Source organism: Malaya genurostris, chromosome 3 (genome assembly GCF_030247185.1).
Source record: "Malaya genurostris strain Urasoe2022 chromosome 3, Malgen_1.1, whole genome shotgun sequence".
Taxonomy (NCBI): Eukaryota; Metazoa; Arthropoda; class Insecta; order Diptera; family Culicidae; genus Malaya; species Malaya genurostris.
In genome coordinates this window covers 211874680-211888257 of record NC_080572.1, presented here as the reverse complement: position 1 = coordinate 211888257, position 13578 = coordinate 211874680, and the positions used below count along the sequence as shown (strand labels likewise).

The following is a 13578-nucleotide window of genomic DNA, read 5'->3' as shown; positions in this document are numbered from 1 at the left end:
GGAATCACAATTTCGCACTTTATAGTTCTGAGTAATTAGTTTGAATTTTTTGCAGAATCCGAATTTTTTGAGAAGGGTGGAAGATTTTGAAGCATTCCCGAATAAAAAATATTGTAGAAAAACAATACGAATTGCTGTTACAGAACCTTCCACAATTTAGCTTTGACCATTGAAAAATGTTTTAATATTTTGTTATACACTATTCAATTAATTGTGAACATGATTTTTACAATAGAATGTATAGGTTGTTAAGTATCGTAACAATTCAAATCAAAAAATTTTCTCATACATGTTTTCTTGGAAAACAATCAAATGTACAGTTTGCATATTGTTTGAAACACCACGTGTACAATAAATTCAATTGTAGAATCGTCGAAACAATATATTGAATGGTTGGAAATGACAACTATCTTGTCAAGATACAATAAAATGTATTGTAACCAATAGATTTAATTGTGAATCAATTGTTTATGATGCAAAATCAGTGATTATTTTTTTACGGGTTTATTCGTAGGCAGAGCTTCGAACTGCTTTTTTTTTAATCCGTATTTGGCGTGAAAATCTATTTGTACAGTATTTAACTCGAAAAATCAAAAATCGATTAAGTGAGGATACTGATTTTTCGAGCAGAAAAAAAAGGTCACTCAACCAAATACAAATAATAATACCAAATACAAATAATAATACCCCTAAGTCCCATATAAACGAATCGCCAATGTTTGGTTCACAGCATGAACAAGTAAGCCTAGCAAATATCTCCCTTTCGTTGCGATAGTGTGAAAATGTGAAAGAAGATCGTTTCTGGCAACGCTTTATGCTAGTTGCTACGGTGCAAAAAAAAACTTGTTTGTTTATCGTTGCTGTATTAAACAGCAACAATCAGTCTATATATCGCCGGCTAATAAACCGAGGCCAGAAGAATGAGCGTATCGGGAAATAAACTAGTTCCCGTTAACGTGCAGAAAAATACTAAAATTACAAAACCTGACGATACGAAAATTGTTTTAAAGTAATCTAATGTGATTAAACCAAATACAAATTATAATACGGAGTACTCCGACAAATTTTCAAGGACACATTTTGCATCGTGATGTACATTGTCATGATACACTGTCAGAGTGACAATGTACTTTAACGAATTTCCTATAAAACTAGCAACACTGAAGGGTAAGAACAAGTTCACAATAGTTACTGTTTATTATAGTGAAAAATATGTAAACATATTACTTACATATTCTGATCCTTAGGAAAACTATGGAGCGAAATTTCGGATGACCCTGTTCGTGTGTCACATCCCTCTACTAAGCAACTTCTCACCATTTCGAAAGCTTCTCGTTTTATTAGCCGGCGATATTTAGACTGATTGTTGCAGTTTAATACAGCAACGATAAACAAACAAGTTTGTTTTGCACCGTAGCAACTAGCATAAAGCGTTGCCAGAAACGATCTCCTTTCACATTTTCACACTATCGCAACGAAAGGGAGATAGTTGCTAGGCTTACTTGTTCATGCTGTGAACCAAACATTGGCGATTCGTTTATATGGGACTTAGGGGCACAGACTAACAGACATGACAGTATGAGTAAATTCTTATCAAAATAATTTTTCGTGATTCACTAGTTCCACCTATATTGTACTGCGCGAACTATTTACTATCGGTACACCCCTTGTGTTATGTGAAAGTTTTTTTACTAGTTGGTTTCCCCTCGTTTGTCAACACCGATCAGCTGCTTGCAGGGATGCCTGATTTCATCATAATATTTGAAAATGAATCATCACAATAAATTATTGGATTACGTTGATAATATATTTAACTTTTTTAGCGATGTTGGAAGGTAACCATTTTTTTCTCTCAGCGTTGCTCATCTAGATTATTTTTTAATGTGTTGGTAATTTTCACCCGAAATTAAGTGGCGGCAGACAAGAAGCAAGTAAATATTGTAACCAAACGGGTTCGATTTTGTATTGCGTTGGAGGATGAGAAGTAGGCATAATTCTGTATATAGTTTTGGCAATATGTATTAAATCTGTATCCTGCATGAAATTCGAATGGACGTATACAAATCAATACATTACAGGTAATTCTGTATGGATGGCAACTCTGTTGATAAAAGAAAAAAATAAACACAGTCTACATGACAGATAAGATGTTTTTGATAGGGTAACGTGGCGCCATCATGACACATGTGAGTACTGTCCCAAATAAAGGAATATTCGAAATGACCGTTAAAATGATTGAGGAATCTAATTTGAGTGTCCTGTCTGTTAGTCTGTGTTAGGGGTATTATTATTTGTATTTGATTAAACCACATTGTATTATCCTGATCGTACATACCGTTATAGAGATTTGAAGCATATACCAATAAAATAAATTTTGCAAAAGTATTCTAGATACGAAACAGAGATGAAGAACATTTTCAACAAGTATAAAAATTTTAGCGAAAGGCAATATGCCATAGTTTTTCTGACCTCGCTTGTGTTTACATATTTTTCACTATAATAAACAGTAACTATAGTGAACTTGTTCTTACCCTACAGTGTTGCTAGTTTTATAGGAAATTCGTTAAAGTACATTGTCACTCTGACAGTGTATCATGACAATGTACCGCACGATGCAAAATGTGTCCTTGAAAATTTGTCGGAGTACTCCGTATTATAATTTGTATTTGATAATACCCCTAAGTCCCATACAAACGAACCGCCAATGTTTGGTTCACAGCCTGAACAAGTAAGCCTAGCAAATTACTCCCTTTCATTGCGATAGTTTGAAAATGTGGAAGGAGATCGTTTCTTACCCTTCAGTGCTGCTAGTTTTATAGAAAACTCGTTAAAGTACATTGTCACTCTGACAGCGTATCATGACAGTGTACCACACGATGCAAAATGTGTCCTTGAAAATTAGTCGAAGTATTCAGTATTATAATTTTACATTCTGGTACCAGAATTAAAATCTGAAAATCGGTATTTATCTTTATGTAAATTGAATTATCGGTATTTTAAGTAAGCATGAGAGCTGTATTCCTGTATCGAGTACCAAAATCGGTATAATTACCAGCGTTGCCAGGTTGCAAGATCTTTTGCAGATTTCACAAATTTTGCTCACGGAAAATGAAATTCCCTGGTATAGGGTAGACCCAGACAAATCCAGATAAATTTGAGAGTCAGAGACAAATTTTTGAAAAAAATGACCTGGCAATGCTGAAATTTACCGATAAATCGGTATAGTTGGCAGCGCTGTTCGTAGGATAGAGAAACTCGATTTGTTTACCTTTTTAAGATTCGCCCTTCTTTGAAAATCAGCTAAGTTGATTTGTCAAACTAAGTTTAAGGGATGGCAAGTTTGCGGCTTGGTCTAAAGAAATCTGTTTTAAGATGCAATTTAATTTTCGTTTGCAGATTTTCGAAGTTTTGGCAGACATATGTCAAAATTAATATATATTTTATTTGTCTTTCAACGTTTTGATTTTTTTTATTTTCGAAACTCATCAAACTTTTAAGTATTTTGTGAGCATGGACATTTTAAACTCGACTTGTGGATAATTGTTCATTTTACTCGGCATCCGTGAATAGTTTGGTTTTAAAGCAGCGCTGTCAACTATACCGATTTCTCGGTATTTATACCGATTTTTGGACTCGATACAGGAATACAGATATGCTCTCTCAAAATAGCGATATTTCAATTTTCATACAGATAAAAAATGATTTTCAGTTTTTGTGTTGGATTCCATAGGTGTAAACCAGGTCGAGCGACCTTACAGATAGATGTTTCATTTTTCCACCAAATACAGATTTTTGGAAAATACAGTTGACAGCACTGTTTTAAAGAGTCAGGAATACAGATTTTGATATTGTTGTTCTTACATTGTGCAGCGAAAATAATCAAGAAATTATTGCAACAAATTCTGCCTCTCAACTGCTATTTTGTGGAAAATTAGAAGCACATTTTTCAATATCAAATTGCTTATCTTGTGATCACTGTTGGCATGACTTCTGGTTCGTATAGGTACGTATGCTATGTATTTACGTTTGTATAATAATTACAAGTATGCTATTAATTATGTTTGGTAGTTCCTCCCATCCAACTGATATAATTGCCATCAAGGATATTTACCCGGGATTAAAAAATGTAAACGCCATATTTATCATACTGGATGTAGGCCCCGTCACCTTGACGAAGGAAAATCGTGAAGTCAGAACCTTCAAGGTAGCGGACCAAAGTGCTGCCATAAATGTGTCCATATGGGATGAACCCGGCAAATTGCTAATGCCGGGCGATATAGTGAGACTGACGAAAGGATATGCAGCTGTTTGGCGTCAATGTTTAACTTTGTACTCGGGCAAGAATGGTGAAATCCATCGGCTAGGGGATTTCTGCTTCACGTTCAATGAAATGATCAACATGAGCGAACCGAATCCAAACTTGGTAGCAGGTAACCAACAATCTCATGGCAATGGCGCTAGCGGAGGAAATAATGCAGCAGGGAAAGCTGGTCGACAGCAGATGGCACAGAATGAGCCAAGTTTAACCGGATCGCAAAGTATGCCTGCTGCAGGACCCTCCACATCAAAAACATGTCAGCAAAGTGGAAGATTCTCTTCGGCTGGATCTGAACAGAGTAAATCTTCTCCCAAAAATACTCCTCGCACTGGCAGAAGCGGTCAAGCCAAAGGTGGTTCAACAAAAAACGATAGAAGATAATGGAAGTAGGTTACGCAAAACGTCAGAATCATATTAAATTTCGGTTTTCGATTTTTTATTAGAATTTTAAATGTCGTTTTGAAACACTTGATACATTTCATTAAGTTCGACATATAATTTTACGGTATGCAAAGTCTTAATCTAAACAGTAAATATAGTAATTAATGGCAAAATATATAAATTTCTAAAAAAAGTCTATTCGACCGAATCACAGCATTTTGCAACTTGTATGAGAAACACACATTTGAGCTCATTTCATCTATTCGACATTATAGTGGAGTATGAATGTTATTCTACCCAATGGTTCGGGCCCAGGTCTTTCGACCAGTGTGGCCATGTTTGAATTATTTTGTATAGCGACCGACCAGGGCTTTCGAATGGTGCTAACTGTCGATGACCGAAAAGTTTATAATCCTTGGCAAGTTTACCTTGCTCTAGACCCAATGCTAAAAGTTGCTGAGCCGCACTTAGCTGTGTGACTGGTGGTTTGACGTCGATGAAAGTCCCGATGAATGCAATGCAGATGCTGTCCTTGTTGAATCCTGTATGGGATTGCAGTGTGAGCTTTTGAAATGAGAATTACAATCGATTCCTAATACCTTTTGTATGGGCACCTTCTTTGTTCCAATTTCGTCCTTCGTAGGCATTTCCGTCCCCACCAACTAGAAAGTTGTACGCAATATCGGAGAAATTTTTTGAATCGTCTGCCATGTGGAACTGCTGGATATTACTGGTCATAAATACGCATTGTGACTGCAAAAGGAAACAATGATCATCGCTTTTTTCAAAAATCAATAATGGATTTCTTTCGGCAAATAAGTATTTTGACTATATGATTCGAATCTTTTAATTCTTTTCAGACTTCTAATTTTTCATATCATTCATTTCTACACATGCGAATCAATCAACAAGCTCGTCACTCCAATTTGGATGTTGAACCAACCGCTTGTAAAGCATATTGCCTGGACTGTCGGTTGGTTCCCACTGTCGTGCCCCGTATAACTTGAATTTGTCTGTCAAATATCTAGTTTTTGTGCCATTTTTCAGTAAAATATCAAGCGTTTCCATTTGTGCTTGCGTTGGTTGCAATCGCCGGTAGTCACCGATGAAGGCAATGCCTTCGCTCCTTGAGTTTTGACCTGCATTGAACAAATAATTCTGTAACATGTATGACTACTCGTTTATTCGATTTATTTACCTCGTAAAAAAGCCCCTACTTTAAGCCAACCTCGACCCTCGTAAACATTACCATCGCCGCCAATAAGAAAATTGTAGGCAATATCACCGAGATTCATTGAAGATATGTGCCTTTCTTGGATGAAACGAACGCGATAAATACATGCTGTCTGTAAGGATACATTGTATATTTGGTCTTACTGCGTGCATAGGTCCTGATCGGACTAGTATGGTATATACTTGAAATATCAATAAAATGTTATCTAGTAGAATTTAATGACTCATGTTTAAAAAGATTTTTATTAGCATCTACGGCTAGTTGAAGTTTTTACTGTGCATGTTTTATTGTACATATAAGGTAAAATTACTGTAAAACCGATTTCTTATCTGTGAGTCAAAGAGCCGAATGTTATTTCGAATTCGTTGATCGTGATCCGCAGAAGCGTGTATTCGTAAGTGCTTGTGGTTTCTTAGTGTCAGTAGGATCCATAGTACTAGCCATGCAATGATTCTGTACGCTAAGAATCGGCTGCGAAGTCTGTTGAAACAGAAAGGCCAAATTCCACGGAAGGAACCCAACTAACCAAAAGTTCGGATAAAGGGACTGATTTGGCTTAAGCAGCTCTCAAAGTTAGTCAAGAGCATTCTAAGCAGCCCATTTTTTAATGGCGTTTTCGTTTTTAATTTGCACTACACCGGTTCAGTGCTACACTGAGGCATGAATAAACGAACAAAAATGACGAAAACATAAACAGTAACCATTGACTACAATAAACGATTCCATTGCACAGAGCTACACCAAACTTTTGATGAGTGCTACACCAGTGGCATCGGTGCAGAAAAAGTGTAGCACTGGTGTAGTGCAATTGGTAAAAACGAACGGTTTCAGTGCAGCTTTCGCTACACCAGTGTAGTGCAATTTAAAAACGAAAACGACATAAGTAATTATCCACACTTGAAAGTTCGCGCGACGCAGCGGAACGAACTTCTAAGCTGCTTCTAGAATGCATTGTTCAGCTTCTTTGCAGCGAAAAAGTTCACGCGGAACTTGTTCTGTACTTTCAAGTTGCTAAAAGTACCACGTGCACTCTTAAGCAGCGAGAAAGTTCACGCGGAACTTGATCTGTACTTTCAAGTTCTCAAAAGTTCCGCGTGTACTTTTAAGCAGCAAGAAAGTGGACTTTTTAAGTAATTGTGGAACTTCTGGTTGCTTGGGAATGTAATGCAAAGACTTTGCTTTGTGTATGTATGTAATAGAAACATTTTCAAAATTTATCCATAAATGGCTTTTGATTTTACACTAATAGGTCGATTTCCCCCTTATATTACGAGAACTCGAGCCCCGGTTCCGGAGTTACGGTTCAATGTGGTCGGCTAGAAAATGCCTGATTGAAGCATTGAGGTCTTGTTGATTGATGATCATCCTAAATCGTCCACAGGGGTTTCCAATATTCGATCCCGGAATCCCCGGAACTAGCAATGGCCTCGGAAATAGTGACCCGAAAGAGAGCCCATGTCAATTGTTTAGAGAAGGGTGTCAAAAACTCAGATTTCAATTAAAGTTACATTTTAGCACGAAACTAATAAATTGACTCTCCTAATTCAGTTCAATGGTGCTTAACATGCAGAATTATCCATCAAAAGACACAATCGAAGTGACTATTGATCAAAAATATTTTTCGAAAATTGTCAAAAATCTTTCCAAATAATTATGAATTTTTATCAAACAGTATGAAATTTTCATATCACTGGATTTAAATTAAAAAAAAAAACCTTTTAAATGCATCTGATGGTGTAATGGTGTGTTACTGAAATCGATCCAAGGGTAAGTCATTCTAAATTTTGTCTTAACTCAAATAAGATTTAGTGGCTTTAGAAAAATTTAGGAAGAATCGTGCGGGAGTAGGTGAGATTATTTCGGGTTCGATCTGTTTATTTGCCTTATTAGTGCAGAGTTTGAAGTGATTCCCTCTAGAACCGGTCTAATTTTCATTTTGATGTATATAACACAACTTCCGACTATATCGAAACAAAAATGGGAGGAACAGGATAATTTAAGAGAGTTAGATTGCCCATCAACTAAAAATATCTACAAATTTGAATAATTTTTAGATCAGATAAATATTTGTCATATTTGCGTCATCTCGTCATCGCCATCTTATATAACGATTTTACATTTCAAACACTGAACATTGAATCCATGTATTTCCGGAACCGACATTCGAAACGGGATGAAGTTCAATGGCACAATGGCACTCCTTACTACCCACACTTGAAAGTTCGCGCGACAAAACTCAAAAACTTCTTAGCAGCTTTTGTAACAAATTGTTCAACATTTAAACAACGAAAAAGTTCGCTTGGTATTTGTTCTGTATTTTCAAGTTGTCAAAAGTGTCACGCGATTTTTAAGTAGCAAAGAAGTGAATTTTTCAGATACTGTAGAACTTTTGGTTGCTTGGGACTTCACTCTTGGAAAAATGAGTGATGATCAGAGATGCCAGATATTTTCATAGAAAATCTGTATTACGTTGAATGAAAAATCTGAATATATCTGTATTCACCAAAAAACCGAATTTTGTATAATGAAAATAAGGTGCGGTATTGTTATTCCAACATTTCTTGGTTTTATAATGAGAAATTCAATAATATACGACGAAATTAAATGTTGGCAAATTTTTATATAAACAAAACGCAATTTCGATTTCATATACTTTCATAATATTGTCTTGGTAAGTGATGTGGGATCTAAGCGCTCAAATTCAAATACCAACACCATTTTAAGATTTTCAGATCAATTTGTGATTCGCCCAATGATGTTTTGTGTCCATTTCTGTTTCAATTTCAGCTAAATTAGCTTTGATTTTGATGATATAACTCATTTTTACATGCTTCGAGCTGTAAATTTATGTGAATCGTGACAATCATAATGAGAAGTAAATTTGAATGATTTTTAGTAGAGTGTACATCTGGGGCTTCTCGAACCAGAAGTCGACGACTCCTCTGTAGCAAAAGTTAGTTTTTTTGGTCTTCTACTAATATGCTCTGCAAAGTAGAAGAATTTTTTAAAATAAAAATGTTCAATACTGCACTCCAAAAATATTTGAATTTTTCAGGTGACTTAATCCGTCATACGAAGTAATTCATAAAGACCTAATTTCTCAAATGACGGAAAATTTTATTTGTGATGACTTAATGTTAGATGAGCTTGAATTTTACTGGTTTCGACTGTAACTTGCCTTCTGCTAGCAGGTGCGACTGTATGAATTTATATGCACCTTTTACCAACGAAGCAGATGCATGCTTCTGTGCCTCAGTCGATTAACAGACGTACTTGCGATCCAATGATTCTTGGTTCAAGTCGCGGTGGGTTGCTACAAAATTCTTTTTTTTAATTTCAATGAATTTCTGCTCGAAAGTGCAAAATCAGAGCAATCCACGCCAACAGTGTTTTTCAATGAAAAACGCCACTAAATTAACTGTGAACTTGAAAATAGGACTTATCTTTACAAGCTTTTGAGTTCTAAATTTAGGTGAATTACGACGCTTTTTTTATGTGCGTTTGTAAAGACGTAAATTTACACGGTTTTTTCTAAGTGTGTAGAAGACGGATCCGGATAAATTAAAAAATGCGAAATTTCTAAGTCTTTCATTTACATCCTATTTTGTAAAAATCGGTTCGGTCAATTCTAAGAAAACAAGTTTTTTTTAGCATATTTGAAGGGCTGAATGCAAAAATCGAGTATGTGCAATTTAGTTTGGAAAACCCGTTCAAGTATTTTTGAATGCAAAACAAAAAAATAAAATACTTGAACCGGTTTTGCAAACTAAGTTGAATTTGTCCGTTTTTGAGTTCAGTCACAGATATACAGACTCGAACAATTTTTTTTTCAAAATCCTGTGTAAATTCTAACTACATTTGCACTATACTTCTCACGCGGTTTCCCTAAGAGTATAAGACAACTTTATTTCGATGTCGTTTGAATAAAACGTGAATTCAGGCGGAATAAATCAAAATAAACTAGTCATTTTAACCAACAGCAAAACAAAAATTTTGCGTGAAGTGAACGTAACACTAAAAAAAAAATGTTGTCGTGATGTGAATATTGCACTCAAACGAGTGTCGATCGTGGTGACATGTGCAAGTATTCGCCACGTTACTTGAGCAAATTTTACAAACAGCCCTCTCAGCAGGCCGTTCAATTTTGTTGGTTTTTGAGCGCTTGTTGAACGACATATTGCACGAAATATTCGTTCAATTTACTGGAACGATTTGTTGTTGTTTTTTCTCTTGCAAAAATAGTGTGAAAATTAAGTGTTACCTTTACATAGTAAAAAAATTTGTTGTTATTTTACGTGAAGTAGAAGTATTGTGCAGGTATGTATTGTTAGTTTAAACAAATAAGTGGAAAAAACTTCAGAAATTCTGCAGTAAAACTAGTCCAACGGGGCTCCAACTCCTCATGTTAAAAATGGCTCAACAATGGACCTCTGTCTGCCGGGTTTGTTGAACGAAAAAAATGGCGAACGTTGTTGAACGAAAAAAATCGGTTCAACGGTCTGTTTCAAAATCGGCAAACGAAGGTCCCGTGTTGGCCTCCCGTTGAACGATTGATTGGACTTTCATTGGACCAATGATCCAACGTATTGGACCAATGAAGGACCACCGTTGAACGTTTTTTTCTAAGTGGGAGTTCATGTGCGAGCCTGTATATCTGTTTTCTGCGTTTCAGCCGTTTTTATCACCCTGTAATGCCGGAGCTGGTGTTCGGATACGGAGAAAATTAAAATAATTTGTTTGGGCAATTAATATCTGAATTTCAAAAAAGAAAAAGCAGTTAAGCCATCACAGGCACATGCATTTTGTGATCTCGATGAGCCGAGTTGAATGGAATAGGGCAGGGGTCGGGAGCCTTCTACGTCGGGAAAATAATAAATACAATTTACAAAATATCAATGTTTTTAAAGAGGCACACACATTTATTGTCGCCTTAAGACTTTCACTTCACTTGATAAAATAAATAAAATTTCTATACAAAACTGTCCGTAGCCGTGGCCTTACGAGCCGCAGGTTTCTACAGTGTTTGCATAGCCTTTCTATAGGTGAAAGACACTAAAAAGTGTCAAATATTTCTAAATAAAAAATATAATATTCTGTTTGGGGGAAACTGGTTAAGGTTAAGTATTTCGTGATGAATATAAACTAACACACTGATGGTTCGAATAAGACTTGGTCAGGGACTAAGAGCCTGATAATCGTATGACTTATGTTGATAAAGACAATGTGTTTATCTGATTTGAAAACTTTTCAAAAGTTGTGGTAATTCAAAATTTAAAACTTTAATTATATTGGAATCGTTCTTATCAATCAACAAGTTCATCACTCCAATGTGGATGTTTAAGTAGTGTCTCGTAAAGAAAATCTCCTGGACTGACGTTTGCTTGCCATTGCCGCGCACCGTACAATCTGAAATCTTCCGTCAAATATCCGTTTTCGGTTCCAGCCAGTAGTAAAGAATTAAGTGCCTCCATTTGCGCTAGCGTCGGTTGTAACTTCTGGTAGTCGCCGATAAATGCAATTCCTTCACTTTTCGAGTTTTGACCTGCGGTAAACGAATGTTCTTATGACGGGGATCAGCGAGAATTGGTTCGTTTTATCTGGATATACCTCTGAGAAAAGATCCAACGTATAACCATCCGCGACCTTCGTAAACGTTTCCATCACCGCCAATCAGGAAACTGTAACCAATATCTCTAAAATTCAAATCGAAATGCCATGTTTGAATTAGGCGAACCCGGTAAGCACATGCTTCCTGAAAGGATAAGTTTTTTTTATTCGGACTTGTCAATCCGATTAACGTTTGATACAACGCGAGTTCATATTTACTATATTACAGCTTCGGATCTGACACAAATTATATGTTTCTTTCAATACAGCTTAAGCATGAAGTGTATTTTAATCCTATATCCAATTTACAAATTTTGGCAAATAGCATTTTTATATTCAGCTTTGTGAATTTCGGCAATTCCCAAATGCCAAGCAAGGGTGAATACAACAATATATCTGGGATGAAAACACTAAATGTAGAATTACAGAACAGTTGTTTTCCCGTATAAAACGATTTACTGGACATTGAAATTGATGCTATTCTTCGACTGAATAAAATTTAAGATCCATAAATTAAGACGATAAGAAGATGTATTTTAATACAGCAAATGTGATGCTAAATTTAATTTTCGTATGTAAATATGGGATTAAAATGAGTTTCCTCTGTACACATTCAAGGTTTTATAAGAGCACATCACATATGAACGTGTGATGAAAAAGCTCATGGTTGACAGATATCAAGGATTTGTATACAGTACAAGTTTCTTAATCGGAGTCACTGATAAACTTAATTTAATTGACAGCTCTGCAGTACTGTTTACATGCTCGCAAAGCAACTTCGTTTAGCATAAGACGAAGACATAAGGCAAAGTACATGGTGGCAGTACGACTGAACTGTCAAGAATGAACGCCTGTTCATTTTTGACGTCACGATAAAAAACATATGTCGTTTTCGCTTGAGAAAACTGAAACTAATCCAGGGTAGTTTTTTTTTTCAAACAAACACTTTTAACGAAACTATGTTGGTTTCGCACTTAGCAACGGGGATTTGGGCAAACCTGATATAAAAACCAGGCTCGAAACTGACTCGATTTTCAGTCCTACAACGTTGAAACTAGGTTCAACACTAGTTTCAAACAAACGTTTTGCCAGTAGTTAGGGTGGAAACTGGGTTAGGTTTGGCATCAAGCGAAAACGACATTAATGAATGAATGAAACGATAAGGAATAAACAAGTAAACAAACTACTGATATGTGGCGCCGAGCTGGATGCGCTTGAGAATCAAACTACTGATAGCTGTCAAACGCAGTTCATCCTGCGAATTTTGTGAGGTTATATCAATCTCGTGTAAAACCTGATTACAGGCCCCTATATTTATTGGATTTGCGTAATATCAAATAAATTATATAAAATGATTCTCTTGATTGTCGATGTAATTTATTATATAACGATGTGATGGAAACATACATATCAAACGCGAAAAGCGAGGAAGGAAGCAAATGAGAACAAATGTTAATCAAAGAACAAGGTTGTCACTCCAATTTGGATGTTTTTGCAATTTTTTATAAAGTATATCACCGGGGCTGATGTTTGGTTCCCACTGACGTGCACCATACAGTTTAAAGTCGCTTGTCAAATATCCACTTCTGGTGCCATTCAGTAGTAGTCTGTCAAGTGCATTCATTTGTGCTTGCGTAGGTTCCATGTTTTGGTAGTTACCGATAAACGCTACACCTTCACTCCTTGTGTTTAGACCTATGATGAACGAACATTCATTTGACACACAAACACAGACACCTGTCGAACTTATCCTGACATACCTCTGAGGAAAGCACCAACTTTGAACCATCCGCGACCTTCATAAACGTTGCCATCACCACCAATCAGAAAATTGTAACCAATATCATCCTGAATACTGCTCGACGCAAAGTGCAGTTCTTGAATAAAGCGTATTCGATAAACACATGCTGCCTGAAAGGATACATTTTGTATGTGATCAAGCTGAGGCAGAATTGTGATACCCCGAATGAGGTTTATTGTTAGTCAAAACGTATGTCGCATGCAGGATTGTTTTCGAGGTGAATTTTCAGTTTGACTA

General features: G+C 36.1%; 2 protein-coding genes across 2 annotated transcripts in view; one reads left to right on the top strand and one right to left on the bottom strand.

The window, feature by feature from the left end:
• The first annotated feature begins 3732 nt into the window (after positions 1-3732).
• On the top strand, positions 3733-4810 carry LOC131438245 (SOSS complex subunit B homolog). The gene is made up of 2 exons (XM_058608119.1): positions 3733-4003; positions 4069-4810. The coding sequence occupies exons 1-2, from the start codon at positions 3984-3986 to the stop codon at positions 4697-4699; spliced, it is 651 nt and encodes a 216-aa protein (XP_058464102.1). The 5' UTR covers positions 3733-3983; the 3' UTR covers positions 4700-4810.
• The window catches only part of LOC131434187 (uncharacterized), a 64809-nt gene continuing 55968 nt past the window's right edge, over positions 4738-13578 (bottom strand). The window contains exons 9-12 of the mRNA XM_058600841.1: positions 5898-6045; positions 5606-5838; positions 5299-5452; positions 4738-5241 (exon numbers count right to left, since the gene is read on the bottom strand). Coding sequence (XP_058456824.1) covers positions 4988-5241; positions 5299-5452; positions 5606-5838; positions 5898-6045 — 789 coding nt within the window. The 3' untranslated portion in view covers positions 4738-4987. The remainder of the gene's footprint in view (positions 5242-5298; positions 5453-5605; positions 5839-5897; positions 6046-13578) is intronic.